The sequence below is a fragment of the Gadus morhua genome, chromosome 22, assembly GCF_902167405.1.
Source record: "Gadus morhua chromosome 22, gadMor3.0, whole genome shotgun sequence".
NCBI lineage: Eukaryota > Metazoa > Chordata > Actinopteri > Gadiformes > Gadidae > Gadus > Gadus morhua.
This window is the reverse complement of record NC_044069.1, coordinates 5,159,794-5,174,963: the sequence shown is the minus strand read 5'-3', so window position 1 is coordinate 5,174,963 and position 15,170 is coordinate 5,159,794. Positions and strand designations below refer to the sequence as shown.

The following is a 15,170-nucleotide window of genomic DNA, read 5'->3' as shown; positions in this document are numbered from 1 at the left end:
AGTCAAATAGCATCTCTATGTTCCAAATAATGACGATCCTTAAGAATCCAAATCCAAACGCTTAAACCAACAAAATATAAAAGTGCACCAAATATTTACAGAATCCCAAGGGGTGTGTGTGTGGGGGGGGGGGGGGGGGCTTAAATGGTAATAAGCTTATAATTGGAAGTGAATCATACATGTGATTATGCACCTGCCTATAATTATGTACATTAATTTGTAGGTAACAGACCATCTAACAGACAGTTTGTATGTTACATAAAATCTGAGCTGGGATTATTCAATTCATTACATATTACCATTATCAATTTAGTTCCAACATGTATATTTGTTTGTGAGGAACTGCAGCAAATGTAATTTTCTCGCTCTCCTGCTCTCTCTACTTTTTATATAAACTCAACAGTTGTACTCTTTGTTCATCAAGTTATAATCAAGTGAATTGAGTCTTTACCCTTTTTTAACCACAAGAGGGCAGCATATATTTAATTAACTTCAGTTCTCTGCCAGAGTGAACAGTGAGCGGACCAGGAGTTTCCTTTCCTTTCCATTCAAAGTGATGAGCCATTAGTCTGTTTCTCGCGTAGATTGGGTTCAACTGAATATCAAAATCAAAGTTTATTTCAGCTATTGGTGTCTGTGTAACCAACACCAATATGTAGCCTACTCCTAGCGCTCATTGGAATAATAATAATAAAAAAAACGTCCCTTTTCACAACACGTCTATTCTTTCTACACTCGTATTAGGCCTGTGTCCGGTCTTAACCAGAGTAGTATGCGTTACCCTGTGTACCCTATATGCTACATTGGCTACTAGAGTAGAGTTACGGTGGGGGGGGGGGGTTACTGCTGCAAACTAAGATGAATAATGTATGAATTAATCATTTATGCAGCCGATAAAACTACATTTAAATGTCTGTAAAGGTGAGGTAATTAGATGTTATTCTTTTCACACCATTGACACATTTAGAAGATTAGTGGGACTGTTTTTCCGGTCAAACATCATCACTGCCGCTGCCTGCCGCAAGACAGAAACCACGGGGGGAGGAGTAACTAATCAACCATCACTCACCAGGCGGACAAGCTCACATGTCACAGAAAAATACTTTCAGAGGCCTCTTCCTTCAGCCATGCCTCTGAGCAGGTATTTCCGTGGGTGTCTCCCTCTATGTATGGTTTTGCGGTTTTTTTTTGTTTTTTTTCTGAAGGGGCTCGCCACTTGTAGGGGGGGAGGCGCTGCATCCCATTAGGCATACCAGGCAATTGCCTGAGGCCCCGCAATTGCTTGGGGCCCCGGGCCACTACTAGGGGGCCCCCTAGAGCCAAAAAAAAAAAAAAAAAAAAATCGCTCCATAACCCCCCCCCCCCCCCCCCCCCCCCCCCCCCCCCCCCCCCGTCAACAATCGCTCCATACCTCCCCCCCCCGTCAACAATCCTCTGCCTAGGGCCCCCACACTCCCTAGAATCGCCCCTGGGGGGCGAGCCCCTCCTACGAGTTTGATTCCCGCCCCTGATCATGTCCTATCTCTTCTATGTCTGCACCCTTATTTTTTCTCTGGGGGCAGGGAAGGTTTCTGTCGGAGGGTGTTTGCCTCTCCGATAGCAAGTTCTGGGCTTCAACTCCGACGCCTGTTTCTTGAATAGTAATTATCATAATTGCAGTTTTGTTTTGAACAAAGCGTCTGCTATGTGACTACAGAGAACATTGTAGCACGGTGCTGAGGTAGTGAACTTGGATGAACGCCAAAATGGTTAATATACAGGTTGAGCTTATTGTGGCCACTACATGTACTACTGTGGGTGGTTAGCGAGGTTTGGTTGGCTTAGCTAACTGGTGAATGGGGAAGCTGCGTTTGGGCGAGATAAAGGCTGTGCATCCGACCACAGGAGTACTGCTGGAAGGGACGCCAAGATCAACCGCAACAATGGAGCTTTAGGTGTTCCGAAGAGCTGTTGTGTTTAAAGTAAACTTCTCTTGTGATACAAACGTCTGGCATTTCTTTCTCTTGTTCTTGTTTCTTTGTTGATGGTGTCGCAGGCCGCCAAGACAAATTCCTTGCATGTCAATCCCTCATGTACACTCAAAAACGAGCTGAATTAGAGCTGTGAGTCCGCCCGTAATGAGGTGTGAGTTAGTTTAGCATTTCTTTCACTCTGCAAACCAGAAGAAGGTCTACTCTGAATCGAATGGGGACCTATTGGTGTTAATTCGACCATATCGTTTTGTAGGGCGTTTATTCACCCAAAGCGACTCCTGGTGAATTTGCATGCAGGTCATCAAGGAGCAGGTAGGGGTGAGGCCAGCTGCATTGCTCAAGGAAGCCTGCCGGTAGTCTGAGGACATTGGGGATCAAGGCCACTGCCTTGGTGCTCGGACTTGAACTCCCGGCTCCATACGCCATAATGGGAGGATTGTCATTCCTTTCATTCGCCTTTAAGTCTTTGATGCCACCACCTCTTAAGACGAGACTCAAAGAAGATGCTCGCCATTCGACTGGCGGTGATTAACATTTCCGGTTTAATTGTAACTTGTAGCAGTTGAGTCACTGTGATGAACTGAAAAACATATTTATTGTGTTGTGGTGAGGACATCTTGACCAACTGATTATCTCGGAACGAGAGAAGACTTTAAAGGCGGTCTATACTTCTCCGGCTCATTTACCCTTTGCAATTGTAATACTTTTTTTGACACATGTATTGAATACATACATGTATTTATTTATATGAAGCAACACTACTATATATCTTAACTAATACTGTGCTGTCACTTATACTGCCAGCCGTGCGTAAGGGCCTCACAACCACGGGCTTATGGGGGGAGGGTCACCAGGGAGCACTGCATTGCTGCATAACTCTACATCCATCACATGGTCAACATGTTTAAAGAGACTCTGTCGGCACTTCTGGTATTCAAAGCCAGAGTCTGACTGCTAACAGCAGCGAGGAGCACCGCGTAGGAGTGTTTATGAAGCCCATGTTTGACAGCGACAGCTGTTTCGGGGTAATCACCATTCTGTGTGTCTTCTGCAGAACCGGCCCATTGTCATTATGAACTGGTAGTACCGCATTCACGGTCGGATTATGGGCGCTGTTAGTTTAGCAAATACTAGATTGACATCTCGATGGGTCGCATTACTGGGGCTGCAGTCTTCACTTAAGTTCATTTGAGTTGACCTTTAAAGGAGAGCGTTATGAAATATTTGCAATCTTTCTGATGAGGAATGTTTCAACCGTTGTAGAATAATTGTGGTGTTTTATTTGCATGTGTGCATTGAGTTTTATGTTCAGCCCCCGCCTCGACCTCCTGAATACGGCGAAAGATTGGAACGTTTATGAGGCCTATGCGATGCAAGACGTCCTCTAACCTGCCTTGTTATCTTTTTGCATGACAAACACCACACCCAGAGGCAGGTTTGAATAGATACTCAGCTCCGCTGGCTACCATAAACTCCTATGTCCATCAAACACTCTCTCTCTCTGTCTCTGTCTCTGTCTCTGTCTCTGTCTCTGTCTCTGTCTCTGTCTCTCTCTCTCTCTCTCTCTCTCTCTCTCTCTCTCTCTCTCTCTCTCTCTCTCGTTGTCTCTATCTCTGTCGTTCACCTCCTCTCACTCACACATATCACACTCTCTCTATCACTTTTTCTCTCTTTTTCCTTTTATCACAGTATATTTCACTTTATCTCTCTCTTTCACTTTAAGGTTCTTTATAGAACTTTCTTTCTTGATCTTATTCTCTTCCTCCCTCTGTCCTTCCCTCAATTCAATTTTGAAAAATAATTATCGGCGCAGAAAATAAACATTGACCTTGCGCATTTTCTACGTCAAACTAAGGAAAAATAACAATGCATTTAAACAACACAAGAATGCAAATACATTCTGTCTCCACCTCTCTGTATGCCCCTCCCACATGTTCATCTCATACCTCCCTCCACCCCCCAGGTCTCCAGCTACAGGCCAGGCCCCTGATCTCCAGGACCTCCCCCCCTCCTCCTCCACCCAAACCTCAGGGTCACCTCCCAGGCCTGACCCCCACCCAGCACCCCAGCCCCTGCCGCCACCCCCACCCGTAGCAGACATGCGCTCCTCCTACAGCGGGTCCCGCTACGTCAGTCGACACGGGAGCTACTCTGGTGATGGAGACGGAGACCCCCACCCGGAGGGCACCGCCAACACCACCACCACCAGCAGCTCCGTCTCAGTCAACCCGTGGAGGAACAACTTCGATGGGGTGTCCCAGTACAGGCCCACCTCCACCTACACCTCCTCCTCCACCAGCTCCTCCACCTTGTTCCCAGACTCACCTGACTCCTCTGTGCCGTCCTCCTCCTCCTCCTCCTCATACTCTCTCCCCGAGGCATCGGTCGACACACGATATCTTCCCCCCGCCCCCGCCCCCGTCTCCACCTCCTCCTTCACCCCCACCACCAACCCCCTGCAGACATACGGTTCCCCAGGCATCTGGCGGGGCGAAGGCAAGAGGATTCTCTATCTGAGAAGTGTGTCGACAGAAGAAGCAGTTGAAGAAGCAGGAGGAGGAGGAGGAGGAGGAGGCGGAGTAGGGATATCGAGGAGGTGGAGCCGTGACTGGGTGGAGCCAGAACCTGCTGCTGCACCTGTCAGAGAGGCAGAGGCGCGGACAGAGGAGATAAAGGTGAACAGGGACACGGCTCACCTGGCAGTCAACCGTCTCTCCTCCTCGGAATGTAACTCGGGCGTCGCCCTCGACGAAAGCACACGCCACTCACGGGCGGACGAGGACCCCTCGTCGGTTTACACCGGAGTCTTTACAGCCACGCGCGTGCACCTGATCACCGAGCCCGCCGCCCCGGCCGCGCCCCCCGCCGACGAGGGCTCGCCCATCCCCTACGAAATGGAGGTGCTCAAGGACACCCTGAAGAGCATGGGGCCCGGCCCCGGGATCCAGAAGCAGAGGACCCTGCGCGGGGCCCCCTTTGGCTACTCCTCCCTGGCCCCCATCGTGGAGGACACCCCGAGTCCCACCTCCCCCTCCGTCACCTCGGCCTCCTCCTCCTTCGACGCCACCGACTCCTCCGTCGCACCGGCGGGCCCCGAGGGGCTGAGCGGACGCATCAGCCTGCCCCTGGACCTGGGCCTGGGTAACCCCGTCGGCTCCCGGTCGCCGCTGGACCTGATGAAGCAGAGTCAGCAGGTAGGGCAGAGCGAGCCACATTCCTTCAGATAGGAGGGGGCCCGAGGGCCCTCACAGACTGGGGGGGTCGGGGGCCACAGCAGATTACAGGACAGTAGTAGAGATGAAAGAGGGAGAAAATGTAGAGAGTGCAGCCCAGTGGAATAGACGGAGGGAAAAGCGTTGTTGCTATTGGATACATAGAGATTGCTACATTATGTATTCGTGTTTAATCTTTTTGTTGACAGTGTAATAGTTTGCTCTGTTGACAGGTCTGAAAGCTGTCAAGTTTCTTTTTCACTATTGTTATTATGACACATTTATTGGTTTGTTTGCAAATTCAGTACAGGTACTGATATTGTCTGAACTTATATTCGAGGTGGTAGAGCACTCACTTGATGAGACATTACAGTAGTGACTTTAGATATGTTGTAGCAGTGACTTGATACACATCCTAGCGCTGACTTCAAATACTGACTTCATTGTAGCCTTGGCTTCACGTAGCTTGTAATTGTGACTTGATATGTGGTAATAGAGGCTTGACATATATTGTAAAAGGGACTTGATTCATCTTTAATAGTGACGCGATATATTGCAGTAGGGACTTAAAATATGTCTAATAGTGAGTTGATGTGTGTTGTTGAAGTGACTTGATATGTTCAATACTGATTTGATATGTTGTAAAAAGGAACTTGACATATGTTTATTAGGGACTTGATACATGTTTAATAGTGATTTGTTTACGTTTAAAAGTGACTTGATATATTGTTAAAAGGGACTTACACATGTTTAATAGTGACTTAATATATTGTAAACAGGGACTTAATATCTGTTTCAGAGGGACTTGATACATGTTCAATAGTGACTTTATTTATATTACAGTAGGGACTTGATGCATGTTTAATAGTGACTTGATATATGTTTAGTAGTGACTTGATACATTGTAAAAAGGGACCCAATGGATGTTTATAGTGAGTTGATATCTGCTGAATAGTGACTTGATGCATGTTTAATAGTGACTTGATCCACATGTTGTGACAGTAACTTGATCCACCTCCTCCCCAAGGATGCACTGCAGCAGAACGGTTCGTGGGGCCTCGGCCGGCCCCTGAGGGCCTCCGCCTCCAACAGCATCGTCATGAGGACGTCCCCCGAGGACCCTCCCCCGTCCCCCTCCTCCCACAACGGCAACGGCCTCCAGCAGTTCCCCGCCGGCAACTCGCGGCTGGACCACAGCGTCCTGTTCTCCAGCTACCGCCCGCCCTCCGTGGACACGCCCCCGGACCCGCTGGCCTCCCGCTCGCCGTTCCGCACCAGCTCGCTGCCCGACACCGGCAGCTCCTCCTACGACCGCGTCAGCAAGCCGGCGCGGGGCAACGGGGTCTTTGGAGGCCTCGGGGGTCTCGGGAGCGGCAACGCTGGCGGGTCGGACGCCGCCGCGCCGTCCTCCTACAACCGCTTCGCCTTCCTCCTGAACTCCAACCCCAACTCCGCCCCCGGCTCGGGGTCGCTGACCGGCGGCGAAGACGCGTACTCGCGCATCAGCCAGGGGCCGCACTTCAACGGGACCCCCGCCAACTCGGGGCCCGGGAACTCCCCCCAGCGCCCCACCGGACTTCCGGACTTCCCTCGGACCGCCACCTCCTTCAGCGCCACCGCCACAGACATGCCCTTCTCCATGTTCACCCAGGGGCACGGGGCCAGTGGCATGGGGCCCGGCGCGGGGGTCCCGGGGGCTCCCCAGCTGCAGAGGAGCTTCAGCAGCGAGGGGGGCATGGGGGGCCAGCACCCGCCCTCGTCAATGCTGTTCAACAACGTCCACGTGGGGTCCCACTTCCAGGTGCCCGAGCCCGCCGAGCCAGAGAAGCCGATGGTCCCCAAGTACAGGGCCTTCCCCGACGCATATGTGAGTATCTGGGGCCCCTCGCTACACTGGGTGTTTGTGGGCCACCTCCCTGTGACCGAGTGACAGGTGTCCTCCAGCCTGAATCCACACTATGTCCGCCCGTCCGAATGGCTGCGGTTAATCGGCTCAGCGCTTGAGAGTGCTTGCCCTTCAATCCTGAGGTGTTTACAGGTTAGGCTGCAGACATTGGGGATCAAAACCCAGTGCCTTTCAGGGATTCAGTGGGACACCCCTAGCTCGAAATCCTTGAAGTCAAAATCTTTCTCACTACCATCACAGTTTAGTTTTTTTTTTTGTTTTTTTTCTAGGGGACTTGTGTGCGTAAAACAGGTTTGGTCAAGAGTACCTCAAACACAGGCATGTAGAGAGACAGAGTGTCCCCTCCCTCGCCTGACGGGTCGAGAGAGAGGATATCCTGTGTAGTGTCTGCTGCCTTCGCTGATCTGCGAGTTGCCAGTTCGAGCCCCGGCTGCGAGACGTTGGGGAGAACATGATGTTCCGCTAGCAGGTTCTGGCAGGCTGTGCTTTATTTCCCTGAAACGCCTTGCAGTTATTTGCCGATTATACACTAGTTTAAATAAGAAAGACAAGGTTTGACTGAGTTCAGAGTTATCATATATTATTGAATAATACATTAGATAACTCGGGCGATAACGTTTCTAGGGATTTTGGAGCGACTTGAACCGAAATATGCCTGATGCGCTCTTGTCGGGACGTAGCCATGTGTCTTCGTCCACACGTTGATAATCCCTTTTATTAAATTCAAGCGTCTTGGCACACGGTGTACCACATGCGACCGTACGTGTGTGTGTGTGTGTGTGGTTCTGCGAGCCTTGCACATTCCAGCACGTGTGAGCGCTCTCGCTGAGACAACCTCCCTCAATGATTTTTGGAAGTTGAGCCAAGGCTGCACAATATTGATGTGCACGCACGCACGCACACGCACTTATGAACTCGGCTTCCTCCAAACTCATGCGTACCCCCAGGACTCAAACCATCCAATGGCCATGGAGCACGATTCTAAGATAAACCCGAGAACATACAGAAGTTCGTAATTATTTCTTTCCTGCGCTGGCAAAACGTGTCTGCACGAGTCTTTTGCCCTAACATGTTAATGCATTCACTTAACAGTGCTGAGGCGTTGATACACGTAGATATGTTGGACAGCTGATGGGGGAACGGAGGAAAGTCTTCATCGAGCAGAGAGTAAGACATGTGCAGCTGCTGCTGCACAAATAATGTTGTTCCCAAACCTGCAATTACAGCAGCGTCATGTGCTGAGCTCTAAAGACATCCACAACATGAGCTTAATTAGTGCAATGGCGAATTATAGATTTACCATTTACCACTCTGCCTTTTAGCAGACACATTCATCCAAAGCAACCTGGAGAATCCTTGACAGTAGGTGAGTTCAGAGGTGTGTTAGTAAGGTGAGGTGCAGGTGGGTGTTAGACAGTTAATCTAGATACAGGTCAGCAAGGACCAGGTAGGGGTTTGAAAGTGAATTTAGGGAAAGGTCGTTAAGGAGCAGGTTCGGGTTTGACAGTGAATACAGATACATGTCGTTAAGGAGCAGGTAGGGGTTAGACAGTGAATACAGATACAGGTCATGAGTCATTTAGGAGCAGACAGTATTAGGGACACCCATAGCCACAAAACGATCTTCCTATCATCACAGTGAACAGGAGTTGTTGTTGTCTTTGAACCAAACGCGCGTGTGTGTTTGTTAAACAGGTTTGGTCAAGAGTTCCTCAAACACAGGCATGTAGTGAAACAGACCATCCCCTCCCCAGAGAGTGGATATCCTGTCTGCAAGTGGATACCCACCTTCCATACACCTCCGCGCCAATCTCGTGTTACTGCCCCCGACAGTGACCCCACGGCTGGGTACACTGGGCATCGGGCAGCGGCGGTAACATGACCTGTAGGTGGAAGGGTTTATGGGAAGTAGTCGTTCCTCATTGACTTTGAACAGTAGACTAGAGGCTGTTTACCACAAACCTTGTTGGCCCAGCATTAGCAAACAGGCTAACGGCGTTGGCAACATGTAGAGCAGGCAAAGCATTCTCCACCGTCTGAAACCGCTTGGAACGAAGCCTGTGAAAAATCAATTTCCTGGGAATCAACATTTTCTGCATCGAATATCAGATCACACTCTCTCATCATGTGATGAAAGGCAATAGAAACTTCCTGGAATTTATTTGGTTACAGTCAATGTGTGATGTTTACCAAGCACATGATATTTGTACAGGCCTTAATCCCAGTTACAGTCTCAAAGGGCTCTGCTGATACTGTGCTAGAGGGCAAAGTTTGCCATTGTCTATCAGGGCAGTTGGTGGTTGTCTGTGGTTACAGACAAGGGTGGCGACTGCAGTGTGTTTTTATCGACCTGGTCTCACAGGAATCCGTGAAATGACTACGGACGAATAACTCGAAATCCGTGGACACATCACGGAAACACGCCGATTTCCGTGATGTGGCCACGGAATTCGCTCCAATGCAAGTTAATGACGCTGCTGTTCCGTGGCTCACACACGGATCCCCGTTTCAACGAGCGAGTCGACAACGGGGGCTTAACTCAAAACCTGGGGTGGTCTCACTGAAACACTTAAATTGTCCTTGTTGTGTTCACGGAAGTTGCTCCAATGCAAGTAAATGACAATGACAATGATACACACAGATTCCCGTTTCAATCTGTGTGTGTGCTCCCGTTTCAATCTGTGTGTGTGCCACATTTGACCACAGCGGGGGCTTAACTCAAAATCCGTGGTGGTCTGACGGAATCACTTCAATTGTCCGTGATGTGGCCACGGAATTTGCTCCAATGCAAGTAAATGACACTGTTAGTCCGTGGCTCACACACGGATATCGGCGTGTTTCCGTGATGTGGCCACGGATTTCGAGTTAAGCGTCCGACCGTAGTCATTTCACGGATTCCTGTGAGACCATGTTGGTTTTTATGGCCTCATCCTGGTCAGAGATCCAGAATGAGGGGCTAGCTAAGGATTTCAACAAATACCACCGGAGTATTGTCAACTCAACTGTTGTGTGGTGTTCCTCCCGTAGTGCACCCCGCCATGGGGTCTGGGAGGGTAGTGTAATGAGTGTCCCATGTCCAGGATAGGAACGACCTGGTACTGTATAGGTTGACCGCCCTCAGATGGATGCTGGATGCCTATAAAGGGGACTTGGGGTTCAGAGGAGGCTGGGGTGTTTGACCCCCAGCCAAGAGGTTCTAGGTTAACACCCAAATGTCTACAGTCTACCTGTAGGCCATTTTGAGCAGGAGGCCATCACGTTACCTGCTCCTTAATGACATAAAATGAAAAACTTCTGAATTTCTTCGAATATAGTGACGAAATGTCTAAATTAGTAAAGGGGAAAACAGTTCCCACGACAGTACGGGGATCATGATAATGTTAATGCTAATGTTAATGTCCCTCTAATGTTGACGGAATGCCCCGCAAGTGTTGGCTGATCTAATGGGAACTCGGGTCTTACCCATCCCATAATTGTCACACTCTGCCGAGCAGGCGCAAAACAAACAGCCATTTTCAAGGTCCAGGAGGCAGCCTGAAGCCGGAGTCACGTCAGATGAATCTCATCACAACACCGTCTCTCTCCAACTGTCCTCCCCGGGCGGTTTCAGGGCACCCGCACCCATCTTGTCTCTTGGCTTCCCGGGGGCGGTTTCAAGACTCCCCCACCCACCTCTGCCATCTGCCTGGTCCTGCTGAGGACCTAGGAGGAGACACGCCCTGTGTTTGTTTGTTTGTGTGTGTGTGTGTGTGTGTGTGTGTGTGTGTGTGTGTGTGTGTGTGTGTGTGTGTGTGTGTGTGTGTGTGTGTGTGTGTGTGTGTGTGTGTGTGTGTGTGTGTGTGTGTGTGTGTTTACCCTCACATTCCCCACTTGTTATTCTGACTGACATCTTTGACAAGATGGAGTTGACAGGGGAGTGGCAGGGGTGCGGAGGACGAGGGGGGAGGGGGGGGGAGTTGGGGAAGGGGGTGATTATGGTGGAGATCGAGGTGGAGATCGGGAGTCTCCATCAATCTCCAGGTTGGTTCTCCGACGTGCACGCATCCGCGCACGTGTCTTGAAATGTGCTTATGCAGCGCATTTCTCCCCCGGCGGTGGTTTTAAATTAGGATGATATGTTTTATTGAGACGACGCCCTGAAATCCTTTGGCTTGCTGTGTGTGTGTGTGTGTGTGTGTGTGTGTGTGTGTGTGTGTGTGTGTGTGTGTGTGTGTGTGTGTGTGTGTGTGTGTGTGTGTGTGTGTGTGTGTGTGTGTGTGTGTGTGTGTTCTGTGGTTTTGTGTGCCCTCGTGGAGATTAACCACTCAACCATCACATTTCCCTAAATGAGCTAGTTGAATAATCAACTAGTTCATGAGTTCATGGTGGGTCCACACCTCTCCACCACTCAAAAGGCTCTGTATCTGAGCAGACCTGGTGCAGCACTGCTAGCTGCTAGCTGCTGCTAGTTGCTAAAAGTTGCTGCTAGCTTTTGTTAGCTGCTAAAAGCCGCTGCTAACGGCTGCTAGCTTTTTCAGAGCTTTTGTGCGATGCTTTTGCACAAGATTCCTATTCAATTAAAGCATAAATCGCGACCGCTGGTGGGCTCATCGTGTAGGCAACACACCACCGGTTTCCTACTGCCCTGTGTGCTCCTATGCTACGTGTCGTTCCCTCTCTGTCTTCCAACCCACCACCGTCCCTCCATCTGCTCTCATGTCCGTTCAAAAGGTCATACAAATACAGAAACCGAACAGATAGAAAAAATGTAAAATAACCGAACTGACGATGAACTCACAGTAGAATGTATGTTAAACGAGTCAGGTCTTACCCACTGACTGAAACACTCTGCTGCAGTGGCATTGGCCTCTGTATCCCTTTCATGCCCAGACTCATACAATATATTCCCCTTGTTAACATTTGGCAAATGCCAAAAAGCTTCCCTTGTCAAATTCCTATTACCCCAATAAAGCCTCCTTCCTTTGGCTTATCTTGTCATTAACATAGATCAAACTTGTGATCTTGCGTTGCACACGCAGATGTGGCCTCACCATAGTTTGTGTTTGTGTGTGTTTGTGTGTGTGTGTGTGGGTGTGTGTTGAGCTTCAAATCTTAATAAGCTTCTAATTGGAAGTGAATCACACATCTAGGTATTCAACTGCCTTTAAGTGTGTGCATCAGGTTACTCATTCCTAAGGTTAACATGGAAACCTAGTGACAAGGGTCACTAGGGCCTCTGACTAGGGTGTGAATGAAACCTCGCTAAATGACACGTTAAGCTGCTGATGATCATTTCACTTGACACTGTACTTTATGACGGTGTTAACTGGCAGGAAAAACTGAAACCTTCTCTTTTCAAAAACAAGTTTGAATTGAGCTTAAAATTGTCTTAAGTAAAAAAAAAAAAAAAAATCCATCGCTTGGGTAGTTATTACACTGTTATTATACATTTTCGTTAGGGCTGTAACGATATGGGTATCGAAACCGAAATCGCGTACTCAGAGCCACGAACCTCTCGTGTGAGATGGCAGAAGCACGACATGCTCTTTATAACTCCCATTATCCTTCCTGTCCAGTTCCAGACGCATTATATGAGCTGTTAGTGCCAGGGTTTCCGTTGTCCGGTCATAGAACAATTTTATGTCTGACAAAATTGTATCTCTCCAGTCAAATTGTCAGAATTTGCTAATAATCTGTCAAAATAATAGTCTGCTGACACCGCTCCTCTTATCGATGCCGTAAGTCTGCAACGAGATGCCCTCGCCGTGACGACAGCGCTCCGTCGCCACGGAGGATTGCATTTTTCCACAGCCTGCGAAGTCCTCATATGCGATATTAACGACATTTATCCAGAGTGGGCCAAGCGCGCAAAAATAGCCTGTGTGATCCCTGTCTTTAGTGTTTTGTGTGCTTTGACCGGCAGTTGGTCTGCTTATAGGTTGGAATGAATATGCCACCGATTATTGACAGGATGGGTACTTTATTCTTAGACAAAACCGGACTCTTTTGTTTCTTCACTAGACTGACACACACTCACACGCTACCGCTCGCTCTCCTCGCTCGTCCACTCACTCGCTGAGGCCACTCACACACACACACACACACACACACTGCCATTCTTGCGCACACACATACGCTACACTAACACTATGCCTCGTTATTGCGAATCAGGCGTTCATGTTTTTTCCCATCTTTTTGAAAGATAGGCTATTAAACATGTTGCATTATATACGGCCTGATTATGTCATTATTTAAGCTACATAGCCTAATAAGAAGCGGTAATAGGATATTTGATCGGCATATCATCAAAATGTCCGGAAAACTAAACCTATGCAGGTCACTTTGAACGGCACATTTTTTTAGCGGGAAAGCTGATTAGTGCTACCAAACTATTGAAATTACTATTATTTATTTGACATTAGTATTTAAAAATACGTATGCCTTAACCAGAAAACTAGTTGAGGATTTTTTTTTGTCCACCTGCAAACATCCTCCAAATGCAATCTTTGGTTATTTATTTATTCATTTTGCTATACTTTAATAGTATTCTCTCTGCTCAAATAGGTTCACTGTTCCAAATTATTTGTTATTAAATGTTACATTAAGTTAATTAATGTTGTTTAAATAAAATGCTTTTTAAATTTAAAAAAATTGTGGGATGTATCGAACCTTGGGTCAAAAATCGTGATACAAAGCGAATCGTGAGTTGGTGTATCGTTACAGCCCTTTTCAGCAGATATCCTACAATTCTGGAAATGTTTACGCATATATATATATATATATATATATATATATATATATATATATATATATATATCAGTGGCGATTGAACCAAGACTGCAAGGGAAGCTCGCCTTCCTCTAAAATTAAATGGTCAAATATATACTGTTGCGTTAACATTTCCTTGACTTAAAATGCGTTAGAACACGTGAATCTTGAAGCTGCTTATCGGAGGTCGATTGACTCGATTTCCTTCTCATACATTCCCGTAGTGTCACAGTACATTTGCCTGTTGAAGCTCAACGTCCATCGACTTCAATTGGGCTGCATAGAACAGCTTTTTTTTAGTGCGTCGAAAGTCGACGGTCATTGGATAATGCTGCGTTTATGTCGCTCCCATGGATGCTCAGCGTCTCTGGGGGTGAATGGAGGAGCGGGCTGGCCTAGACGCTGGGCTTCTGCGTGAATTGAAAGACAAACTGCAACCAATTCCTTGATTCAGTTTATCCGAATTCGCACATTTCCTTGTTTGAGTTCAATATCGGTTTTGGTAGTTGGCCATCACTTAGATTCAGGGAGACTGAGGTCTGAACTTCAAGTCCTGTATTCAGACTTGCTGGGTGACTGGGGAAAAATGTGTGATTTCTTGGTGTTCCTTATAGACATGGAGTTGGACAGCTTTACAAACTCTTCTCATTAGTGGCAACAATTGGAGCTAGATCTGCAGGTAGAGAGGAGCTTCTCCTGTTTAAAGCGGCTCAAGTCCTACACCCGTAACACAATGGGCCAAGGCTGTTTAAGCAGCCTTTGCCATTGAGAGGACACTGGTTAGGTCACTGGAAAAGACAAAAGTCGGTATGACAGGGTCACAGAGCATTTCCTTGAAAATGAAACGGAAAGTAGAATTTAAATGTAAATAAATTGCTGCTTGTCTTTCAAAGAGGGGAAGCTCAATTTCGACCTTCATCAAATAAATTGTCAGTTTATTTATAGAATCCTTTGTTTTGAAGAATTCATTATTTGGAAGTTTGACGTAACGTGATCCAAACACTTTGACAATTTTGCCCAAATGATACCTGAGAACACACACACACACACACACACACACACACACACACACACACACACACACACACACACACACACACACACACACACACACACACACACACACAATCCTCACACACAATCCTCACACACACACACAAACAATCCTCACACATTCACACACTCAACCGAGACAAAATATGTGCTACTCTAGTCTACACTTCTGGTGTAATGGACGAGGTAGAAATTCCAAAGAATCCACTCATACCAAAACGCCGGATGCCAATCCAAACCAGCAGGTGTACAAGGTCGGCTGTGACCAATTCACTAGAG

General features: G+C 47.9%; 1 protein-coding gene across 1 annotated transcript in view; it reads left to right on the top strand.

Annotated features, from left to right (window-relative positions):
- The window catches only part of crybg2 (crystallin beta-gamma domain containing 2), a 54,184-nt gene that overhangs the window by 20,516 nt on the left and 18,498 nt on the right, over positions 1-15,170 (top strand). The window contains exons 5-6 of the mRNA XM_030347394.1: positions 3,937-5,167; positions 6,213-7,052. Coding sequence (XP_030203254.1) covers positions 3,937-5,167; positions 6,213-7,052 — 2,071 coding nt within the window. The remainder of the gene's footprint in view (positions 1-3,936; positions 5,168-6,212; positions 7,053-15,170) is intronic.